This window comes from Uranotaenia lowii, chromosome 3, assembly GCF_029784155.1.
Source record: "Uranotaenia lowii strain MFRU-FL chromosome 3, ASM2978415v1, whole genome shotgun sequence".
In the NCBI taxonomy this organism is placed as follows: domain Eukaryota; kingdom Metazoa; phylum Arthropoda; class Insecta; order Diptera; family Culicidae; genus Uranotaenia; species Uranotaenia lowii.
In genome coordinates, this window is record NC_073693.1 from 307,236,626 (window position 1) to 307,260,524 (window position 23,899).

The 23,899-nt window shown below is 34.9% G+C and overlaps 1 protein-coding gene across 2 annotated transcripts; it reads left to right on the plus strand.

Moving 5' to 3' along the window:
• The first annotated feature begins 500 nt into the window (after positions 1-500).
• LOC129756854 (uncharacterized) lies at positions 501-21,912 on the plus strand. 2 transcript variants are annotated; one of them, XM_055753886.1, is made up of 4 exons: positions 501-524; positions 1,510-1,671; positions 19,752-21,234; positions 21,303-21,910. In XM_055753886.1, the coding sequence occupies exons 1-4, from the start codon at positions 516-518 to the stop codon at positions 21,536-21,538; spliced, it is 1,890 nt and encodes a 629-aa protein (XP_055609861.1). In that variant the 5' UTR covers positions 501-515; the 3' UTR covers positions 21,539-21,910. The 2 variants fall into 2 exon arrangements, with proteins under 2 accessions (XP_055609861.1, XP_055609860.1); XM_055753885.1 differs by lacking the exon at positions 501-524 and adding an exon at positions 756-1,358 and having other exon boundaries at positions 21,303-21,912.
• The last annotated feature ends 1,987 nt before the right edge of the window (positions 21,913-23,899 follow it).

Below are 23,899 nucleotides of genomic sequence, written 5' to 3' on the forward strand. Positions count from 1 at the left end.
TATGACAGTATTAGAAACACTTCCAATGTCATGAACACTTACCCTACCTTTTTAATTCGAAAATCCCCACTGTGCATTGTATCGCCCAGCCGAAGATGATTCTTCTATTACATACATAACACTTTGCATTTTCGCCACAAAAAAGCGTCCACACTAAGTAAATAAACAGCGTTCGTCTAGGGTGGATCAAATGTCAATGGTCGTAGCCATTTAACAATGATAGTTTGTCCAACACGTTCCTACACTGGAACGCAAGGCTGGAAGATGATGTCATTATTTGTTATGAGGGGAATGTTCTGGCTATGAAGCTTGTTCTAAATATAAACATATGTAGGTATGAATTAATTGCGAGGTTCAATTGTTGAAAAATTGTTCTAAACCATGCTAGCCAACCATGAACTTGTAAATCATAATCAATCGAAGACCTGTTGCTGTGGGGAGGCAGGCGACAAGGGGCTTTCAAAGATTTCTTATCGTGAAAGATAAGATTTGTTTTACCATATCATCTCTCGTTTATGACTTGGGTAGGTACATATACTGTATATCTACAACTACTCTCAGGTACACACGCACGTTCTTTGGGAAGCAACAAACAGCGCTCGAACTCAATAAATTCGACCTCCACAGTCAGTGTTATTACAATCGCGCGTCGAAATGGCCGAACCCGCAGTAGTGACCGGTGATGTTCCCACGTGGATGGCGAAGGAGTATTTTGAGCCGGCAATTGAGGCGAGTTTTAAATTTGAATGGCGCCGAAAATAAATTCAGCATCGATGAGATCCACGTGAAACCGGCAACGGAAGCTGGGGACAATTTCGCGTCTAAAATCTACCGGGTACAGGTCGATGTGACATTGCCTGATGGAACGACCAAGAAGACCATCTCGTTGATTGTGAAGGCACTTATTACGACGGGTCTAACCGAAGAGCTTCTGCAGCTGTTTAAATTTGTTCCCCAAGGAAGTGGAAATGTACACGAAGTTTCTGCCGGCTTTTGAGGAAATGTACCACAGCAAAGGCCGGAATGTGTCGTTCGGTCCCAAATGTTTGCACCACACATCCGAACCCACGGTGCTCGTAATGGAAGATTTGAGGGATCAGGACTTCCGAATGGCCAATCGAAAGGAAGGCTTGGATCGGAACCATGCCGAGGTGGTTCTTCAACTATTGGCTCAACTCCATGCAGCTTCTGCCGTCTATCGGGAAACTTCCGGGGAACCATTCCCTGAAATTTTCAATCATGGAAATTATAACGAGAACATGAAACCCATGATGGAGCAACAGATGAAAAGTGTGGGACCGTCGTTCGATAAAATTTTAAGAACTTGGCCCAATGGTGATTGGTACGCAGATATGATGGTAATCCTAACAAGAGAATATCCATAAACCACGTACACTGTTTGTCCGCTATATAAAAAGCTTTACGTGATCTATGAATGCTCCACTAAATCTAATAAAAAAAAATTAACACCGAAAAGTAATCAAACCAATCTACCTCGTTCGTCAACAGGAAGATACGGCAGCGGCGATGACAGATGAGATTATTGCAATCATCAAAGCTCGGCCGGACGAATTCAATGTGCTCACCCATGGAGACGCCTGGTGTAACAATTTTCTGTTTCGGTACGATCAAAACCAGGACTGGAAAACGTCTCTAGCCGAGATAAAACTGGTAAGATTATTTAGTGGGGCTTAAGTTTTTTTTCTTAAATCGGAATCTCAAGTCAGTTCCATTTTTTTTCTGAACTCTGTTTTGGTTTGAAACAATCATTTCAAGCCTAAATTTAAGAAAAATATCATATTTTATAAAGTGTGTCGGTGTTTCTTATTTGGCACTAATTGATCCTAATGTTAACATATGGGTGTTCCTAATGTTAACATATGAGGAAAAAAGGATCAGCCTACCCAATATTACACTATTTGTTCCTGATTTTGCATATGGTTCTGTTTTTTTAATACTATAATGAGAAAAATTTCAAAACTCACCATTTCATCGATTTTAAAACGTTTTTGGAATATGCATAGAGAAATAAGGGCTATCTAAATCCTACACAATATTCCTTTACGCTAGTTTTGAAGAAAGTAGTGGATGATGAGCTTATTAAAATTCTAAATTTTACTTTTCCAATGTATACTTTTATTATATTTCAAAAGTAGAAAATTCATTGTAACGGATACAAATAAGAACAGTTGGACAGAGCATCATGCAACAGCATGATTCGATGTAACATTTGTATACCACAACACTTATTCAACTTTTATTTTAATATAATGTAATAAAATTATCATTTAATTATAACAAAACGATGACGCCATAGTTCTCACATCGTGAGAGAGTTTTATGAAGTTTTTGATTCTCATAGAAAATTCGAAAAATCGGAATTTTTATATTTTTTGATGCCGTAAAAAACTTTACACAATGTGACGGATTGACTTAGTGATATTACCTACAAACTTTATATGAATTTTATCATCCTACATCAACACTGATGGTGTATGAATATTTTTCGGACAATCATTTAATTTTTTAAAATGAATATTTTAAAACTCCGTTACCAGTCTGGGCTAAAATGCATCGACATGCAAATCAATGATTCACAGTTTAAATCTTGTTTCTATATGCTAGAATACGTTGTAAAATGTTCGTAGTATTTTTTATCCTTAAATGTATCAGAACTCTTATGCTTTCTTTAAAGAAAAATCTTTGACAGGAAAAATATAAACTTTAATTCTAACAAAATTAAAAATAACTGCAGATCGTGCTTTATGCGTAACGACATCACAAATATATCAAAATCTATAACTTTTCAAACTTTTTTTTTTTTTTGATTTTTTCATCAAAAACAAAGGTTTTGGCAACTTAGATACCCCTTTTTCTTAGTAGGGTGAAAATCGAATGTTTTGTAAATTTAAAAATAACTGGTGGAACCAATTATTTTTCTGACTACGTTTATTTGATGTCCCATAAACCTTAAAACTTATGATGTACAAACGTTAGGATTATCAGTGGACATTAGGTTTTTAGAAGCCATTGAAATTAAAAGTGTTGCATGATGCCCCAAATGACGGTATACAACGTATTTTATTGAGAGTTTTTTTAAATTTTTCCTTTCGATTCTGTTTTCGTTAAGAAGCTCTCTGTGAGTTGATGGTTTCCTTCTCTGTCGCGAAGGGTGCGTTCTTTAAAACCTGACGAAAATATTTTTTCAACATTTTTAGCTTTGAGATATACTGAAGTGAAAAAAATATTTTTTTATTAGCTCAAAACAGTTTATTTTAACAGATCGTTGAAAATTATGTTAAAACACAATTCTATCAATCAAATTTATTCTAAATACATTCTGTGACTTTGATATAGTTTGGAAAACTTTGACTATGTCCATAATTAGGAACACATTGAAAATAGTGTTCCTAATTGTGGACATATGCTTTTTTGATTTTTTACACGAGAAAAACATGGTTCTAACATACTTGTTACCTAAATCATGATAAAAAAACAATCCGCCGAAAAATTTCAAAAAAAATCGGTTGACAAATTCAGCTTTAATCTTCTATTTCTCAACAGATGTTTTTTAAGAAATTTGCTAACAATTCCATTCAAATTGATCATATTTTGAAACAATCCGGATTTTACGAAAAAGTAAAGTGTGTAAAGTGTGAGTAAGAAAACTAATTTGTTTGTAAAATGAAAGTTCACATGATCCTTTACATTATCATTTTTTTGATAATTGTGATAAGTGAAAAATAACGTCAAAAACAGGCAAAATCGAACATTATGTTAACATTAGGTACACATGCCAAATTAGGAACACTTACCCTACATCAATTCAAAATATAAGTCTGAAATTGAAATTAGGGGGAAATTTCTGTTTTCTTTTCTCTGAAATTTCTTAAAGTATGAAAATTAATTTAATGCATTCATATAAGACTGAGTCGGTTTGGTGTCATTTTTGAATATCTCAAACCTCCTTAAACCTTCGTTTCGGTTCAAAACTCGTCCAGGGTTTTTCGCAGAATTTTTCAGTAATGTTTACATCAGAAAATTTTAACTTTTAGGTTAATATGGGGAAATCTAATAGGGTAGAAACCCTAGATTACGGCAGGAGCTAGTTTTCGATAGATTTTTAATTAATGGCTTATCTTCCTATTTGGTTGCTCTAGCTATATATGTTCATATTTTTCTTATTTTTGCTCTCCCAGCTCCCATATAAAAATTATTCTAAATAAGTTGTTTAATAGTAGTAAATAAAAGTAACATTCTAAATCACTTATTAAATTCAATGCCATCGACCAAATAAGAATGGTTTTGAATCATGAAAAAATACCTTTTATTCGGTAACATAAAACGAATCAATGGATAAATGAGGCTACTAACATTTTATGGAATTCCAACTGTTTTTCAAGCTGTCGAAAACTAGCGCTGAAAATTCGCCCAAAATTCTATTTTTGACACTCAACTTCCGTGTATGTTTATAATGTTTCCATGGTGTATTTTTAAAAGGTATTTGGAGAATTTTTCGTTAAAAATGTAATTTTTCTAATAAAAATAATACTCACGTTGTTGAGAGATGAACATGTAGAAAAAAAATTCTTCAAGTTATCTTCATTTTTTTTCTTGAGCTTCTGAATATAAGCGCTAGGCTCGAAACAAAATTTTAATGATTCTTATTTTGCAACTAAACGTTAAAAAAAAACAAACATTTGAGATAAGTGTTAGTTGATTATTGCTATGAATTTCAAACTGATTGATGAGCTCTGATATTTTAAAACTTTCCGGAAGTATTTCCTTCTAACAGTTAAGGCCGATAAACTAATTAACAGACATAACTAACGGGGATTAAATTTTTGTTTGGAGTATTTCACTTAATCGAGATTTGGCAATTTAGTGTTATTATTTTCAATTTTGAAACACAATTTTCGTTGAAAATTTGGGTAGGGTAAGTGAGCCCAATTTTGGCATGGTCCTTTTCTTGGCATGCCAACATGTCTTTTCATGTTTTTTGGGCCCAAATTGAACTAAAAATTTTTGAATATATTTTAATTGCGAAGAGAATAATTTGTTCCAAATCTGTGCATACCGAATTTTTTGAATGTTTGTACTTTATTAAAGTAGTTAATTTTTTTCGATCTGCATCCGAGGCAATTATTTTGGAAATCACCGTATGAAAATCAGAAGAACTCACTTTTCTAGTGCAACTGTTAAGTTCACATGCGATTTCAAACGCGGACATTCATTTGAAAAATTTGCAATAACTACTCTTGCCTACAATTAAACTCGGCAAAAAATCAAAAAATACTAGAAAGACAAAATAATGAATGTTTATTTAAGTTTGTAATAAAAATTTAAAACTAATTTCGTTCCTTTTCTTGGCATGCAACTTCTATCGGAATACACCACCAGTGTTGGAAGCTGGAAAATACATTTTTATTAAAGAGGTATTTTTGGGCTGATGTTTTCCCTAAAAATTCATTTAAAACTACGCACAAATGTTTTCATACTAATTGGGTTGTATGATAAGATCGTTTCTATCAACTTAAGCTTCGAAATAAGTTGGAGAACATAAGTGATTCGACTAACTAAAAGTCATATCCCAGCATTGAAAATGCAAAAATCGCTATTTGGGAACCATGAATCGAAGGTACATTGGTATGCGTGCCAACAGCATTTGCATTGCAGTCTGCCGAACAGAGACCACGTGGCCTCCTACAGAACACAGTGGTTCGAAATAAAAAAAAACTAAGTGAAATTAGGCAACTTACAAGACTTAAGATGTTTTTCTTATCAAAAACTGTTAGATCGATGGCAATTCATGACTTTAATATATAAAATACATAATTAATTGAGTATTGGAATCGTTTTCTACCGCTTGGGAACCATATACTCAGATTTAATTTTTTGGATTTTTGTTCTAATTTTTTTCTTGGAAACAGAAGTTGGAAGTTCAGGAAAAAATCGTTTTCTTTCCAATTATTCCTTAAAATATTAGATGTTAGTCGAATTAAAAAAATGTTTTAGCAAGGTTTACATTCTAATATCTTTTTGGCGTGTCAAACCACTGCGCAACGCCCCGGGCATTCGAGATGGCTCTTGCCTGCAGCTCATAATCTCAGCTAACAAATTCAAAAGGGCGAAATTTTAAAATACCATTCAAAGGATTTTTTTTAATTTTTTACTTTATGAAGCCAAACTCCAAAATATGAAGATAGTTGTTTGGTAGTGAAAATAACCCTATGTGTCGCAATCGGAAGTCTCCTAGAGAATTTTACTATCAACTTATGGTCTATAAAAAATCAAAAGGAATAATTTAAACAATGATTTATAAATGACAACACATCATGATGCAGAAAACCATAGAAATGTCGTAAATGAATCTGTCGTTAGGCTTAGCTTTCCTGAATTTGTCTAGTTTGCATTCAAGTCAGGAAATTCTCCAAAAAAATCTGAGAAAATCTAAGCAATTTTTCCAATATTTGGAAAAATCTAATCGATGAGAAAAGTTCAAAATAAGATATTTTAATTCAACGTTACAATACCACTTTCACAACAACCACGTTCATGTCGTTTTTTTTAATAACTCGTTTATCTGACACGGCTCAAACCTTTCAGTATTACTCCCGTTCAAGTCGTATTTGATTTTTATTTTGATGAAATTGTCTCAAAAAACTGCGTGTTTAGTTTAAAAAGTTTGCTTAAAAAATATGTTAGTTTAGATTTCATCAAAGGGATTTAATGTTCATAAAAAAGAGAAAGTTCAAACCACTCACGGACATAATTCCTTTCTGAATCGGTCCCCCTGATGAAGGTTTAGTTGTCATTCATAAACCAATGATTCTTGTTCATACACAAATATTCTGAAACAACCTGAGGTGTTTATAATCATCACTTTGTTTAAATGAGTAAAAAGTTTAATGTTTTAAAAATTAAAAAAAAATTGCGGAAATTCTGGTCTTCCGACTTTTTGAAATGAAAGCTTATTTTGTGCTTCCCTTCCAACCAAATTTCATCAATGTTGTCAAAAGCCTTTTTGTTGTATGAGTGAAGCCTGGTGTTCCATTGTCGCATAGAACTTTACGCTCAGCTGACGTCATTCTGTCAGTGGCCTTATATTCAGAATAGCCAACGAGTCTGTTAACTGTCAATTGAGCATTGTTGGTAAAGATCTATTGCACATTGCTGGTGGCCAAGAATCGGATCATCGAAACGGCAAACAATTGGTACGGCGGCCAAGTAATTGGAGCACCGCAGTGAGTACTTTGCATGCATTTTGCTCGCATTAATGGAAGTTCCATAGAGAAAACATATTTTTGTTGAACTATAAGCAAGTTAGCAAGTAAATTCTTCTAAGGATGTTCTATGGTGCACTTAACAGGAAGGTTGGAATGTTTAAAAAAAGGGTCAACCGTGCCTTAGGTGCCAAGGTCGGGTACATTTACCCTATTGTTTATTTCAATTTCTTAATATAAAAAATCAACACTCTAAATATAAAATAAGTAGAAAATAAGAGTCTAAATAAAATGCAATTTAAAAAGCCAAGCTTTCTGACTCAGAGTATCAAACCTCAAGCCAATTTTTTGTCAGATTTTTTTATCACTTTTAATTTTCTGACGTATAGTAATTTTAAAACTTATTAGTTTAGAGTGAAATCGATAAAATGATAACTGATGAAGTAACTATCCTATCCATACAGATTTTGTCTATAGACAATCTTGTATGTATGTATGTAGTTGAACCCACCAGTGGCTGATAGGTCTTTCGACCCGAAGCGGTACGGGAAGTCTCGATAGCACATTCAAATATTGTTCATGCTTAACTCATCAACAATAATTGCAGCACCACCAAGGGGTCCGTTACAACTGGTTTGGGATAGGTCTGACTCACCAAACTCTCTTCCAACTGTTCGAAACAAATTTAGAGTTATGAAAAGGTACCATAGTATCTTTCGCACAATTCCAAATTTGCCGAGATACTCCGGCTGGCTTGAACCCACAATCCATTGTATTTCAGTCTTTCGTTCGTTTGATGTCCTATCCAACCCCCCACTAATCCCCTTGAATAGAGTTAAGCTATTATACATTCAATAATTTATTACATTGATCATCATAATAACTTACCACAGCAGCTTTAAAATAGAAATTATCAAGGATACTTATCTTCCATGGGAACGCCAACAAACTACAGGTCAAATTTTCCCGAATTTTGCGAACAGCTTTGGAGGGTTCAGTTAGCCGTTCACATACACCTCGTAAGGATTCAGAATTTTTTTTTCTGTATTCTTTCCATTGAAAATTTTTCTAATCAGGCAATGATTTTTTATTTTTCTCTCCTATGATTTTTCATTTCACCCATATTAATATTATAACACAACATTCATTTTTGTTCCTTTTGTTTCAATCAAAGTAGTCGAGCCCCACGTTAACACAAACAAACATCAGCAACATCGCTCTCAAACAAAAATTTCGCTAGATTATATTTAACAGCTTAGTTCAGTATAAATGATACATTTGTTCTACCATTGTTTGAAAAAAAAATCACAGTTCAGTATCGCCAGAAGAACCATTTCACACAACATGCCCGGAACGAACACGAAAATTAAACTTTTCACATGGTTCAAGCAACCTGTTCGCCCCGCACCTAACTGAGGTCCACTCGCTTCCTCACTACATTTTTTGTCGCATTTGAATTGCGGGAAATGAATGAACAAACATTTAACAAAACCACATCTTTTAATCAAAACTTCGGCAATATTAAAGAGTCCTCCAAAAATTAATTGTTCCTGTTATTCTATTTAAAAAAAATAATAAAAAACTTTGGTTTATGAATTTGAATGTGCTATGAAGTGATCCTGCAAAATTATAATAGAAAACTTTTTCTGGCTCGCCCGTTATTTGGAATCCCATTTTCTTCGTAATTTCCATCATTTAAATATCCGTCGATAACAAGGTCCGATTGTGCTTGTGACACATGTAATTCGTAGAATGGTACACTTAAAAACAGCAAAATAGTTCGATTTTCACTTAAATGTATGGATTTTTCTCATGCGAAAATTTCGCAGCTACGATTAAACGCGTGTTGCACTTTCGACCGATGCCTACTATTCCCATTTTGTCTATAGACAATCTTGTTCAAAAAATACGAAAATATATTCCACATTTTTTCTGAAATTTTATAGATAACATTATAACTATTGCTATCATCACAAAAAGAAGGTTTCTTGAGTTAAGTTTTGATACCGAAAATTTTGATCTATTTCAAACCGTTTGCAAGCATAATAACACCAACACGACGATGGCACAAAATGGATTGAAAATTAACGATCCTATCTGAAAAAGTCTGAAAAACTGATTCATATTTCTGAGCATAAATTTCCGCATCATCGGAACAACAAGGTATGGTAATCATTATCAAACTATTCGCGAAGTGTTTGGGAAAAATGATTACCATATTTTTTAATCGATACACAAGCTCGGGAAAACAAACGAACAGTTTAGATCGGCCTCTCGCGAGATCTAAATGCCTTTCAAATTAGCTATTTCGGGAAATCCACTTCAATTTTTTCTTCAAAACGGTCACCACAGTTATCTTTTTACATAACTCATCTCTTCAGAAAAATTATTTTCAAAGATTAACACAAAAAATTAAGGGAAAAAAAACAGAACGAAAGCGAATACACGAATGATAACCAAATTTCTGCAAATCCAGCACGAGTCCATAAACATCGCGAATTGGACAAAAAAAGAAACCGTTTCATTCACGTATTTTTGCAACAAAACAAAAAAAAAAACTCGTATGAACTTCGAAAACACTGGACTTTACATCAAAATAAACGAATTTTATAATTTTAATTACCCCGGAAACTTAAACGCAAAAAACACGAGCGAAAAAAAACACGACCACACTCGACCAAGGCTTGCTTAGCTCTGGTGAAAATGAAAAATTCATAACTTCACAGATTTTCAAGCAAATTTGTCAATGATACAGTTAATATTTCTAATTCTAGAAATTTTGTACAGATTTCATAAATTTTCTTAATTTAATTTAAATATATCTAAAGGGTGATACGATTAAAATTTGATCAAGGGAAAACGCGTGTAAATCGGTGGAATCGTTTATTTAAATTATTTTAAATTAAATTTCTTTTTCAAGTTTAGTTAGTATAAAATTCAGGAAAAATATTCAGTTAGGCTTCCGCTTTTCCAAATCCGAATTGCAAGGCCTTACGCTTAACCCTTGCCATCAGATTTTGTACAGCCACCTTGTCCACCTTCTTCGCCGCAGAAAGCCAGTTTGTCTTGCAGAGCTGCTCGTCCTTAGCAGTTTTTTGGTCTTTTTTAGGTTCCGCTTGATAATAGCCCAGTATTGCTCAATTGGGCGGAGCTCTGGCGTGTTGGGAGGGTTTTTGTCCTTGGGAACACCCTGCACGTTGTTGGCGGCGTACCACTCCATGGCCTTTTTACCGTAATGGCAAGATGCCAAATCCGGCCACAACAGTACGGAACAACCGTGTTTCTTCAGAAAAGGCAGCAGACGTTTATTCAAACACTCTTTCACGTAAATTTCTTGGTTGACAGTCCCGGAAGCTATGAAAATGCTGCTTTTCAAGCAACAGGTACAGATGGCTTGTCAAACCAGATATTTATTCGCGAACTTTGACAGTTTCATATGCTTGAAAATATTTGCTATCTTTCCCCTTCCTTTTGCCGTATAAAACTCCTGTCCCGGAAGCTGCTTGTAGTCGGTTTTGACATAGGTTTCGTCGTCCATTACCATGCTGTCAAACTTCGTCAGCATCGTCGTGTACAGCCTCCGGGATCGCGCTTTGGCCGTCGTATTTTGTTTATCATCACGATTTGGAGTCACTACCTTCTTGTAAGTCGATAGTTCGGGTCGTTTTTTGACTCGATGCACGGCTGTAGACGATGCACGGCTGTAGACGATACACCCAGCTTATTTGCGGCATCTCGGAGAGAGAGGTTAGGGTTTCGCTTGAAACTACCGGCTACTCTCTTTGTCGTCTCAGCAGCTTCCGGTTTTCGATTTCCCCCCGATCCAGACTTCTTGGCTGTCGAAAAACGTTCCCCAAACACTTTAATTACATTTGTAACGATTGATTTGGCAACTTTTAGTGATTTTGCCAGCTTTGCGTGCGAGTAGCTCGGATTTTCGCGATGCGCGAGCAAAATTTTGATACGCTGATCTTCTTCCTTGAACGGCATTTTGACAACTGAAGAGTGAATTCCAAAATCAAAATAGGAGCAACATTCTACACACACACACACACACACACCTTCAAAATGAGGGGTGTTAAAGTTTTTCAAATGCAAAATTGAAAGAAATACGTCAAGTTGTTATTGACCAAATTTTGACCGTATCACCCTTTAAGATAGGCTTCCTTAGGTTGGATCATGAAAATCTTATGACTTTGGTAATGTGGATAGCTAATTTTAAAGTAAAATGACTCAATTTAATCAATTTAATTTAACCAATGTTTGGCATGATTTGACCGTGAAATTTCTGAAAATAGTATAACACAAGACAACAAAATTTACATTTTTCCGAAGTGCAAGAAATCTCAGAACGGATTTTGACGTATTCGGAGGCGTTGAGTGCACATGATCATTTTTTTTTGTCAGCTCTAATTTTCGAGATAACTTTAAAAATTGGTCAAAATTACTTATTCAATTTGTGTACTTTTTTAATAAAACTGTAGACTTCAAATACTTATTGACTCAATGGCCAACTTTCACATAGACCGCGAGTAATTTTGAACCTTGATAAAAAAAAGTTATGGAAGTTTTCATGTTGTTATTTTTTCTCCAAAACTGCAAAAACGGGAATTTTGAATCTATGATATTTTTGAAACCGTAAGTCGAATCATTTCTGAGTCAAAGTAGTTGACTGAATTAAATTTTTTTATATCCAATATTCTGACTTCCTTTTTTGATAAGTTGTCATCTTATTTTCTGGAATCTCTATAAATTGTAAGTGTTATATGATTTTAATCGCCGTAATTTGTATGATTATAATTTTAATGGCATGTGCGGCGGAATGAAAACTAGAGAGAATTTATTTTTATAGAATTTGAAAGAAAGGTGGATAGACAGGCATTAGTGCGCCAATAGGAGAAAGCTTGATAGGTGTTGAAATTTTAGGCTAGAGGGCATGTTGATGAAAAGCTCCCATGAATTGCTCCCGCCTTTGCTCTGCATTAGCTAACTATACATGAGAAACCCAGAAAGAGAATTCCCATGTAATAGCCACTTCCCGGCAATGTTATACAAACCGTATGGAGCACATCTCTCAGATTTTCCCTCAGATTTCCCCTTTTTTGACAGATTTAAGCTTTTTCCTTCAGATTTGAGCTTTCATTTCCTATGCTCTCAAGGCAGAAAAAGCTTAAATCTGAGGAAAAAAAGCTTAAAAACGAGATTCACCAACACTTAGTTAAAAGATGTTGGTCACACGATACATAGACAAACCCTGTATCGTTGCTGGGACCTGTGTATAGCGAGCCAAATGGTTTGAGAGCGTGTTTTTACGCACACTTCAAACGAGCTCGTTTGAAGTGTGCGTAAAAACACGCTCTCAAACCATTGGGCTCGCTATACACAGACGGCGGCAACGCTATTCAAACCGTATGGAGCACATCTCTCAGATTTCCCCTTTTTTCCCTCGTTTTGACAGATTTAAGCTTTTTTCCTCCGATTTAAGCTTTCGTCTCCTATGCTCTCAAGGCAAAACAAGCTTAAATCTGAGGAAAAAAAAGCTTAAAAACGAGATTCACGACCACTTATTTGAAAGATGTTGGTCACACGATACATAGACAAATCGTGTAACGTTGCAGCCATCTGGCTATACATGGGAATTCTCTTTCTGGGTTTCTCATGTATAGTTAGCTAATGCAGAGCAAAGGCGGGAGCAGTTCATGGGAGCTTTTCATCAACATGCCCTCTAGCCTAAAATTTCAACACCTATCAAGCTTTCTCCTATTGGCACACTAATGCCTGTCTATCCACCTTTCTTTCAAATTCTATAAAAAAAAATTCTCTCTAGTTTTCATTCCGCCGCACATGCCATTAAAATTATAATCATAAATTATAAGTAGAATTAAATTTTGAAAGCGACATTTCTTTGATTCAGGAATATCTGGGCAATATCTGAGTCCTTGATTAAATGAAGGGTAGTAATTTATTGAAAATCAGCTTTTGATTTTTGTGTACGTTTATTGGTTTATCAATTATGAAAGATCGATTTTAGCTAAAACTGATTAATTTAAAAATTTCTGCACGCAAGTGATAAACAAAATCTGTTAAATGTTTGAATTCAGGACCAAAAAAATCTTCCAAAATCAATACTTGAATCATAGGCACCAAAAATGCTGCTCTCCTGTGTAATCGTTACAAACTTTTTGGGTTGAATCACATAATTACAGATTTTGTTTTAGTCGAGAAATCAGAATTTTTCTGAGGCATAATTGTTGAGTATAATTGTTAACTTTTTTACAAAACTTTACTTATTTCCGTCATTAATCAAGAACAAAATATTTCACTTTATCATACAATTTTAACTTTGATTGAAACTTAAAATAATGACTTAACTAACTCCTATATTTCGTTTTTCATATAAATAATATGGCATCCATGCCTTTAAAAGAACTCAATAATAAGCTTAAATCTTACAAAAAAGTCAACAATCTGGATGATTATAGAAAAAATGCAACTGTAAACAAGTGACGTGCATATATGATCAAGTTATTGATATATCTTTTTGCCTTTCTAACAGAAAGGTTTGGTTATCGGTCGATTTGAGAGATCATTAATTATGGGTCTTAGACATACCTTTATAGGTACCTATCGACTCAGCTCGACGAGTTCTGTTGATGTCCGTGGATTTGTATGTGCCATTTTAAAAATGTCAAGAACGTTTTTGCGAAACTGGGCTGCACAATTAAAATGATTTTAGTCTCAAAAGAATGCATTTTTTTTTCTACACAACCCTTTCAAAAACGGGAAAAAACAAAATAGTTGAAACCGTTTTCTTTACGAAATACATATCATACTTATTATGGCATAAAAAAAAGTTGCTAGTGGCGCCTCGAAGCAGCAGCACCAGCAATCATTTATAAATTAGAGACAGAGATAATCAAAATAAAAAACTAAAATTTATTGACTCGGGAATCGAACCAAAAACCTTCAGATCCCAAGGCGCATACGCTATCCAATAATCCATCAGCACGCTTAAGAAACATTGGCTCAAACTCAAATAGGTAAAAGGCATTACTAAGACGCACCGTGGTCTGGGCAGTTTCTCAGTCTGCTGGGGCAAATACGGCAACAGTGTTTATATCTTACACTTCTTGCTTTTCAATGCAGCAAATGGCGGATGGGCGTTTCCTTCAGAGTCCGCCATGCCTATTAGACACTATAATTTCATATATGAAATTATAGTGTCTATAGCCATGCCGGGTGTCAACAAAATGCAGAGCCGTACAGAAAACTGCGTTGGGGGCGGGGGGGGGGGTTGGGTGTGGAATTTATATGAAGATTTTATGACGTTCGTTTTTTTAACCCGTGTTGAAGAATGAATTTATGTTTTTTTTTTCATTTCTACATACTCATACATAATTTAGATTCAATTTCAGATGCAGAATTCAGATTCAGTTTTCAAATTCAGAATACAGGTTTAGGAATCAGAATTCAGGATTCAGAATTCAGAATTCAAAATTCAGATTCAGAACTCATATTCAGATTCAGAATTCAGATTTAGAATTCAGATTCAGAATTCAGATTCAGAATTCAGATTCAGAATTCAGATTCAGAATTCAGATTCAGAATTCAGAATTCAGAATTCAGAATTCAGAATTCAGAATTCAGAATTCAGAATTCAGAATTCAGAATTCAGAATTCAGAATTCAGAATTCAGAATTCAGAATTCAGAATTCAGAATTCAGAATTCAGAATTCAGAATTCAGAATTCAGAATTCAGAATTCAGAATTCAGAATTCAGAATTCAGAATTCAGAATTCAGAATTCAGAATTCAGAATTCAGAATTCAGAATTCAGAATTCAGAATTCAGAATTCAGAATTCAGAATTCAGAATTCAGATTCAGAATTCAGAATTCAGAATTCAGAATTCAGAATTCAGAATTCAGAATTCAGAATTCAGAATTCAGAATTCAGAATTCAGAATTCAGAATTCAGATTCAGAATTCAGATTCAGAATTCAGATTCAGAATTCAGATTCAGAATTCAGATTCAGAATTCAGATTCAGAATTCAGATTCAGAATTCAGATTCAGAATTCAGATTCAGAATTCAGTTTCAGAATTCAGATTCAGAATTCAGATTCAGAATTCAGATTCAGAATTCAGATTCAGAATTCAGATTCAGAATTCAGATTCAGAATTCAGATTCAGAATTCAGATTCAGAATTCAGATTCAGAATTCAGATTCAGAATTCAGATTCAGAATTCAGATTCAGAATTCAGATTCAGAATTCAGATTCAGAATTCAGATTCAGAATTCAGATTCAGAATTCAGATTCAGAATTCAGATTCAGAATTCAGATTCAGAATTCAGATTCAGAATTCAGATTCAGAATTCAGATTCAGAATTCAGATTCAGAATTCAGATTCAGAATTCAGATTCAGAATTCAGATTCAGAATTCAGATTCAGAATTCAGATTCAGAATTCAGATTCAGAATTCAGATTCAGAATTCAGATTCAGAATTCAGATTCAGAATTCAGATTCAGAATTCAGATTCAGAATTCAGATTCAGAATTCAGATTCAGAATTCAGATTCAGAATTCAGATTCAGAATTCAGATTCAGAATTCAGATTCAGAATTCAGATTCAGAATTCAGATTCAGAATTCAGATTCAGAATTCAGATTCAGAATTCAGATTCAGAATTCAGATTCAGAATTCAGATTCAGAATTCAGATTCAGAATTCAGATTCAGAATTCAGATTCAGAATTCAGATTCAGAATTCAGATTCAGAATTCAGATTCAGAATTCAGATTCAGAATTCAGATTCAGAATTCAGATTCAGAATTCAGATTCAGAATTCAGATTCAGAATTCAGATTCAGAATTCAGAATTCAGATTCAGAATTCAGATTCAGAATTCAGATTCAGAATTCAGATTCAGAATTCAGATTCAGAATTCAGATTCAGAATTCAGATTCAGAATTCAGATTCAGAATTCAGATTCAGAATTCAGATTCAGAATTCAGATTCAGAATTCAGATTCAGAATTCAGATTCAGAATTCAGATTCAGAATTCAGATTCAGAATTCAGATTCAGAATTCAGATTCAGAATTCAGATTCAGAATTCAGATTCAGAATTCAGATTCAGAATTCAGATTCAGAATTCAGATTCAGAATTCAGATTCAGAATTCAGATTCAGAATTCAGATTCAGAATTCAGATTCAGAATTCAGATTCAGAATTCAGATTTAGAATTCAGATTCAGAATTCAGATTCAGAATTCAGATTCAGAATTCAGAATTCAGATTCAGAATTCAGATTCAGAGTTCAGATTCAGAATTCAGATTCAGAATTCAGATTCAGAATTCAGATTCAGAATTCAGATTCAGAATTCAGATTCAGAATTCAGATTCAGAATTCAGATTCAGAATTCATATTCAGAATTCAGATTCAGAATTCAGATTCAGAATTCAGATTCAGAATTCAGATTCAGAATTCAGATTCAGAATTCAGATTCAGAATTCAGATTCAGAATTCAGATTCAGAATTCAGATTCAGAATTCAGATTCAGAATTCAGATTCAGAATTCAGATTCAGAATTCAGATTCAGAATTCAGATTCAGAATTCAGATTCAGAATTCAGATTCAGAATTCAGATTCAGAATTCAGATTCAGAATTCAGATTCAGAATTCAGATTCAGAATTCAGATTCAGAATTCAGATTCAGAATTCAGATTCAGAATTCAGATTCAGAATTCAGATTCAGAATTCAGATTCAGAATTCAGATTCAGAATTCAGATTCAGAATTCAGATTCAAAATTCAGATTCAGAATTCAGATTCAGAATTCAGATTCAGAATTCAGATTCAGAATTTAGATTCAGAATTCAGATTCAGAATTCAGATTCAGAATTCAGATTCAGAATTCAGATTCAGAATTCAGATTCAGAATTCAGATTCAGAATTCAGATTCAGAATTCAGATTCAGAATTCAGATTCAGAATTCAGATTCAGAATTCAGATTCAGAATTCAGATTCAGAATTCAGATTCAGAATTCAGATTCAGAATTCAGATTCAGAATTCAGATTCAGAATTCAGATTCAGAATTCAGATTCAGAATTCAGATTCAGAATTCAGATTCAGAATTCAGATTCAGAATTCAGATTCAGAATTCAGATTCAGAATTCAGATTCAGAATTCAGATTCAGAATTCAGATTCAGATTCAGAATTCAGATTCAGAATTCAGATTCAGAATTCAGATTCAGAATCCAGAATTAGAATTCAGATTCAGATTTAGAATCCAGATTCCAGATTCAGATACAGAATTCAGATACAGAATACAGATTTAGAATTTAGATTCAGAATTAAAATTAAGAATTCAAAATTCAAAATTTTGAATTGAGAATTCAGAATCCAGAATTCTGAATTCTGAATTCTGAATTCTGAATTCTTAATTCTTAATTCTAAAATCTTAATTCTGAATTTGAATTTAGAATTCAGATTCATAATTCAAATTCTGAGTTCAGATTCAGATTTCAGATTGAGAATTCAGATTTAGAATTCTGAATAAGAATTCGGATTAAAGATCAACCTGGAATTTGAAATTGGAAATTATATTCAAATATTAGACTAAGTGCTGTAACTCAAAATTCAAACTTTAGAATCAGAATAAGATATCAGATTTAGTTTTCAGAATGAGATTAATCATTTAATAGTCATATTACTTTCCCCTGCTTTTGTGAGAATTTTTTCTTTTATGCATGGTTGAGCTCTAAAAAAGGTATCATGCTAGGCCACGTGTCACGGCTATCCATCAATATTGTAGTTGGTTTTACTTATTCAGTAAAAAAAAAGCATAAAAAACAGTAAGATTCGAACCGTGACCAGCATCGTGAAAGTTCTGGTTGCTACCACGGCACCATTTCAACGTGTTATAAGTCTTGGAAAATCAACTGTTTAAATACCACTCTTTCCATACATAAAATGAACTCCTTACATACCAGTTCGCTTTTCCCCAAAAAACGTACTATGCATCATTTTTTTATATTGAGATCGGAATTTTTCTTGTTTGAATATCTGAAATCATACTTATATGATGCAGAGGGAAGGAATCTATCATGTGTATTCTATATTATTTTATATATTTCCAAATATAACTTACACTCTGTTAGAAAGGCTCCAATCCACTGTTAAGTGTATTAAATCGGGTTTTTTTTTTTTGGTTTAGTAGGGACCGCTATTTTATGATAATTAACAATCTATCGTAGAAATAAAAACAAGAAATAAATTTAATTTGAGATTAGCTTCGCGAGCCGCACAAACATGCCTCGCGGGCCACGGATTGCTCATCCCTAATATAGATTAATTTTTCTTACAAAACAAGCGAAAACGGTCGAAAACTAGGTATTTTACTCTATTTTGTTTTGAAGAAATCAACAGCATTGTTCTTTCTTCAGTGGAACAGAGCCTACTAATGGTTTCTGTGCCAATTTATAAATTTTTTAACGGAAATTTTCCAACGAACAACTTTGTCTAAGACCTTCATTTCGTATCTTATTAGGCAAAAAAAAAACGTTATTGGCTGTAAAAACGGATATGTATTGATTGCTGTTCAATGCCAGAAGAAGTACCGCTATTCAAAAGCTAATAAATGTTTTGCCTTAGAAGAAACGAAGTAATGATCTTCAAAAAAGTTGTTCCGCGGAAAATCTCCTTTGAATAGTTTATAAATTGGCCCAAAAACCATAAGCGAGCTCGGTTCGTCACAAGAAAAAAAAAAGATGTTGATTTTCGAGAACAAAATTTTAAATTATTCCATACAAACATAAAATTTCAAATGTAGTCTATCGCGGCATATGAGAAGAAGCATGAAGGGAATCGATAGGAGAAGCGATTCAGAGACACTGGGTCGTGGCCATGGTTAATCTAGCCGGATCCGGAACGCGAACGAAATATGTTGAAATTATCGGATTGATACTTGCGGCATATTATAGAGAAGAAAGCTCTTGGCTTTAACATGAAACGAATCCAAAGGAGAAGCGGGGACATAGGGTCTTGATCATGGCCAATCTAGAACGAAATACTTTGAGTAAAGCTCGTAGCCTCAACATGTAGGATAACTTACGAACTATGTCTTTCTGCCATTTCTCAGCTTGTTTTCATCATTGTTTCGAGTTTCAAGTACGAACTTCAAATAGATCGGAAGATGCTGTAATGTCAAAGAAGAAATTTTCGCTTAGTTAGAATAAACGTCTCTTACTGGATTTGGGAAAAAAAAATCTAAGCTCAAAATGAAGCTTCTATCTAAATTCGAATCTAAGTGAATTTCATTCACTTTTCAATATATTGTATTGATTTTGTGATGAAAGAAATCGTCATAAATTGAAATTTTTGGTCTTATCAGTTAGAGCTATATATATACAGTTAAATTTTCAATGCTACTCCTGCATGTATGCAACATCCATTAAATTGGTTGGAAGAGTATTGTTTCCAAAAACAATTCAGAATCGCATCGAGTCTGTAACTTATTTTTCATCATTCCAGATTGATTTCCAACTATGCGTTTGGACATCGCCTGTGATCGATCTTCTGTACTTCTTCTTCTCATCGGTCAGCGCAAAAATCCGTCTTCCACAGATCGACAGCCTTATTTGCTACTATCATGGACAACTGGTCGATAGCCTCAAATTCCTAGGCTACAGCAAACCCGCTCCAACGGTCAAAGAGCTACACCTCGATTTCATCGATCGTATCGCTTACGGACACATGACATGTTTCAGTATACTGCCGATCTGTTTGCTGGAGAAAACGGAGGACGCTTCGATCGAAACGATGATGTCGGCAGATGCTGGCGACGCTTTTCGCAGGAACATGTACTGTAATCCGACGTACGTGAAACAGATGAGCGAACTGGTGCCGTACTTCTACGACCTGGGGGCGTTCGATTTCAAACACTGTGGCTACCAAAAACCGTGTGGAATCAGGAGTGATTTCCTGAATTTGCCTGGGTGGATGAGGAAGGAATTTTTCGGAGAGGTGATTGAACGAAAGCTCGGGTTGGCAGCGGGTCAGTACGCGTTGAAAGACGGTTGGGCCGAAATTGCCACCAGCAAAGGGGACAACTACGGATCGATCATGTACCGCGTGAAGCTGGATGTAGAGGATAGAACTAGAAATTCGACCAATTCATTCTCGGTCGTTGTGAAGACGCGTCCCACTGGAATTGCGGCCGAACTGGCAGGGAGACAGTTCACCAAGGAAATTGAAATGTTTACTAAATTTATTCCTGCCTTCGAGAAATTATACCGTGATAAGGGCGCCGACGTGAAGATTGGACCGAAATGCTACAAAGTTTGTCGAGATGTTCCTAATGACATCATGGTCATGGAAGATCTTCTGACGAAGAACTTCAAGCCTACAGCGAGATCGGAAGGAATCGGTCTGGAACAAGCGGAGCTCATCTTGGTTAGACTAGCGGAGTTCCACGCGGCCTCGGCCGTTCATCATCAAAAGGAGGGTACTTTCCCAGAGGAGTTCAAAGAAGGCCTTTTCCGAAAAGATAACGCAAATCTATTAGAATTTATGTTCGGACCATGTTATGATGCATGCATTTCGGAAATGGAAAATCAGAGCTTTGGTACTAAGTACATTGCTTCTCTCAAGAAGCTGAGACCGACTACCTTTACAGGAACTTATGAAGCCACCGCTCTAGATCCAGAGGCTTTCAACGTTTTAAACCACGGTGATTTTTGGTGCAACAACATGATGTTCAAATACGGTCCCGACGGACAGCTTCACGATAGCAAATTGGTAGATTTCCAAATGTGCTTCTACGGGTCACCAGTGCTTGATCTGCATTACGCTATCTTCTCATCGATGCGCCCCGAAATAAGGATTTCCAAGATGAACCACCTAATACGATTCTACCACGAAAAGTTGATCGACAATCTGGTGCTGCTCGACTACGGCAAACCTCTTCCAACGTTGAAGCAGCTTCAAATCGACTTCTACGACCGAATTTGTTATGGTGAGATAAATTCTGTTGAAATTTGAAAGTTAAGTATTCTCACTTTAAGATTTTCAATCACCCAACAGGTGCAGTGACGTGTTTCGGCATCCTGGCCCTGCGTACGTTGGATCCCGCCGAGGAGGTCAGTATGGAAGCCATAAGTCAGGAGACGGAGGCGGGTCGCCACTGTCGGAAGGTTATGTACGGGAACGAACGGTACATTCGGGAGATGGAGCAACTGCTGCCGTTCCTCGATGGGAAGGGGTATTTCGACCCGGAAGCCCAACTCGTGCGGGTGGTGAAGAAAAAATCGTCGTGTTGATGCATCTCTGGCAACGCGTAGAACTTCTGTGCTTCTAGTTTAAAGTATTATAATTTAATAAGTTTAAATATTCCATTTAGGTTATTTGCATAAGAATATTGAAGGTGGTTATGAACCAACTTTTTGTAAAAAAAAATTCAAACTTTTTTCTGCTGTACCAACATTTATTTAAAAAAAAAACTAGCTACATAATAAAACAATAAAATAAAAATTGGAAAATAGTTTTCAGTTGTTTCAATATTTTTTAAAACTTTCAATGCTAATTACACTTTCCAGGTAATAATGGTAATATGTGATTAATATGGACTTCCGAAGAAAAATTTAGAGCTGGCGCAAAGTCAATCAGGTGGGATATTTAACTTCAGGTATTCTAGTATCCGTGTATATTACGGACCAGTGTATAGCCAGCTGGAAAATGACTAAACTTTCTTGTATATTTAGTTATACATCTTATCTGTCGACCAATGATGGGTTTAGAACCCAAAAGTTTTCTTAGCGATACTGAGAATCGAGCCCAGTACGGCTGGCTTACCAGACTCACGAAGGAGGATGCTCTTTATAAAATTGCAATACTTAGGCGTCGTACACAAATTACGTAACGCATGTAGGGAGGGAGGGGGGTTGAGTCTGCGTTACTTGCTGTTACATAGGGAGGAGGGGTGTACTTGTTTCTGTTACGTAACAAATTAATGGAAAAAAAACATAAAGAAAAGAATTGTAATTTTCTTTTTTTGGCGAGCAAATCTACGCACCCCTTGTTCGAAAGCATCAATGTTGGTTTAGTATTTTGTAAATAAAGTTTGATTCAGAAAAACCGTTTATGTGTTTGTGTGCGCACTGCGCGAATGAAACGAAGTGAGCTTTGCTGTTTTGTTTACATCGACTGCAGCTCATTCAGTGTTTATGTGCAGTGCAACTGACTGTGTGCAATTTCCTGAAATAGAAAGAAGTGAGTTTCATTGTTATAATTTTATCGCGTCATTAATTGCATCTCATTCAATGTTAATACAGTTTCCAGAAGACCGCAAAATGGATAAAAACGACCTGTTTCAACACCTCTACAACTCTATCGTTAAAGCTAATCCAGTGCGCAGCAAATTGAAGTGTCAGGATGAAGCGGTGCTTATCTGGAACAAATCTAAAGAAAATCCGGATACGCAACAACAAGTGATTTCTGAACAACTCGCCGGAATTGGACCGATGCTGTTTTTTTCTTTTGATATTTTTTACTGGAGCATAAGAACGTTTCAGAATAAAAATACATCAAATAAACTTTTGTGTACTTTTACTTTTAATTTCAAAATTGAATATGGGGTGGGGGGGTATTTTGCGTTACGTAACTGTAGAAGAGGGGTCTTATCAAACGTTACTTATTCTTACATAGGGGGAGGAGGGGGTCTAAATTTTAGATTTTTTGCGTATTTGTGTACGACGTCTTAATCATGTTAAAATAATAACATTTCAAAAACTACTTTTAAGGACGAGATCAGACATAATATTCACAATCGGATAACAGCAGTATATGCAGTATGCAGTATTTGAAATGCAAATTGAGATCTAAAAAAGAAAAAAAAAATAGAACAAAAATACAAAACAACAGTTTAATTTCATTCAAAACAAAACATAGACAAAGCAGGTACAAACTGTTAACCTTTTTTAAATTTAACGGGTGGCAACTAAAATTTTGGAATTTTTCTTTCAAGTTGTGGAAAAAGTCAAATTTACGTGAATATTTTATTTATAGAATTAAAGGAACATTATCCATTGTTGAAATAAAAAAAAAAGTGAACAGTTGAAAACGGTCCATAATCGGCTGTTCGGCGAAGTTTCCATTTGATGTCGGAACAGGAGTGTTGTACGGTCTTCATGTCAACTTTGTGAATACATCTCTTGATTCTACCAATCAATTCTTAGCATTTCTTGGCTCTCCAATTATTTTTGTACACTAATAAGCTCAATGAGTTCCGAAAAAATCTTCGATTGGGCAAAACTGAGGTAGATTTGTCGGGTGTGGTTCTTAGGTACAAATGAGATCGAATGGGTATTCAGGATTGTGTTTTTTCTGGCATAATGCGATGAGACTTTATCCGGCAAAAACACATATTGTCCATCAGCATGATGTTTGTGTAGAAACGGCATCAAAATTTTCTTCAAACATTCATTTGTGTACACATCCCGATTGATAGCCCAACCAGACGGCTTGAACCATGGCTTAGAAATACCTCTCTCGGAAATGGCGATGTACAGCATCACTTTCTGTTCAAACTCATGTTTGAACTTTTTTTTTCAGCATTTTCATCCTTTAGGATGATTCATCCATTTCGCTTCCGTGTATTGTGGTGTTTTTTGTTTTTTTTTTAT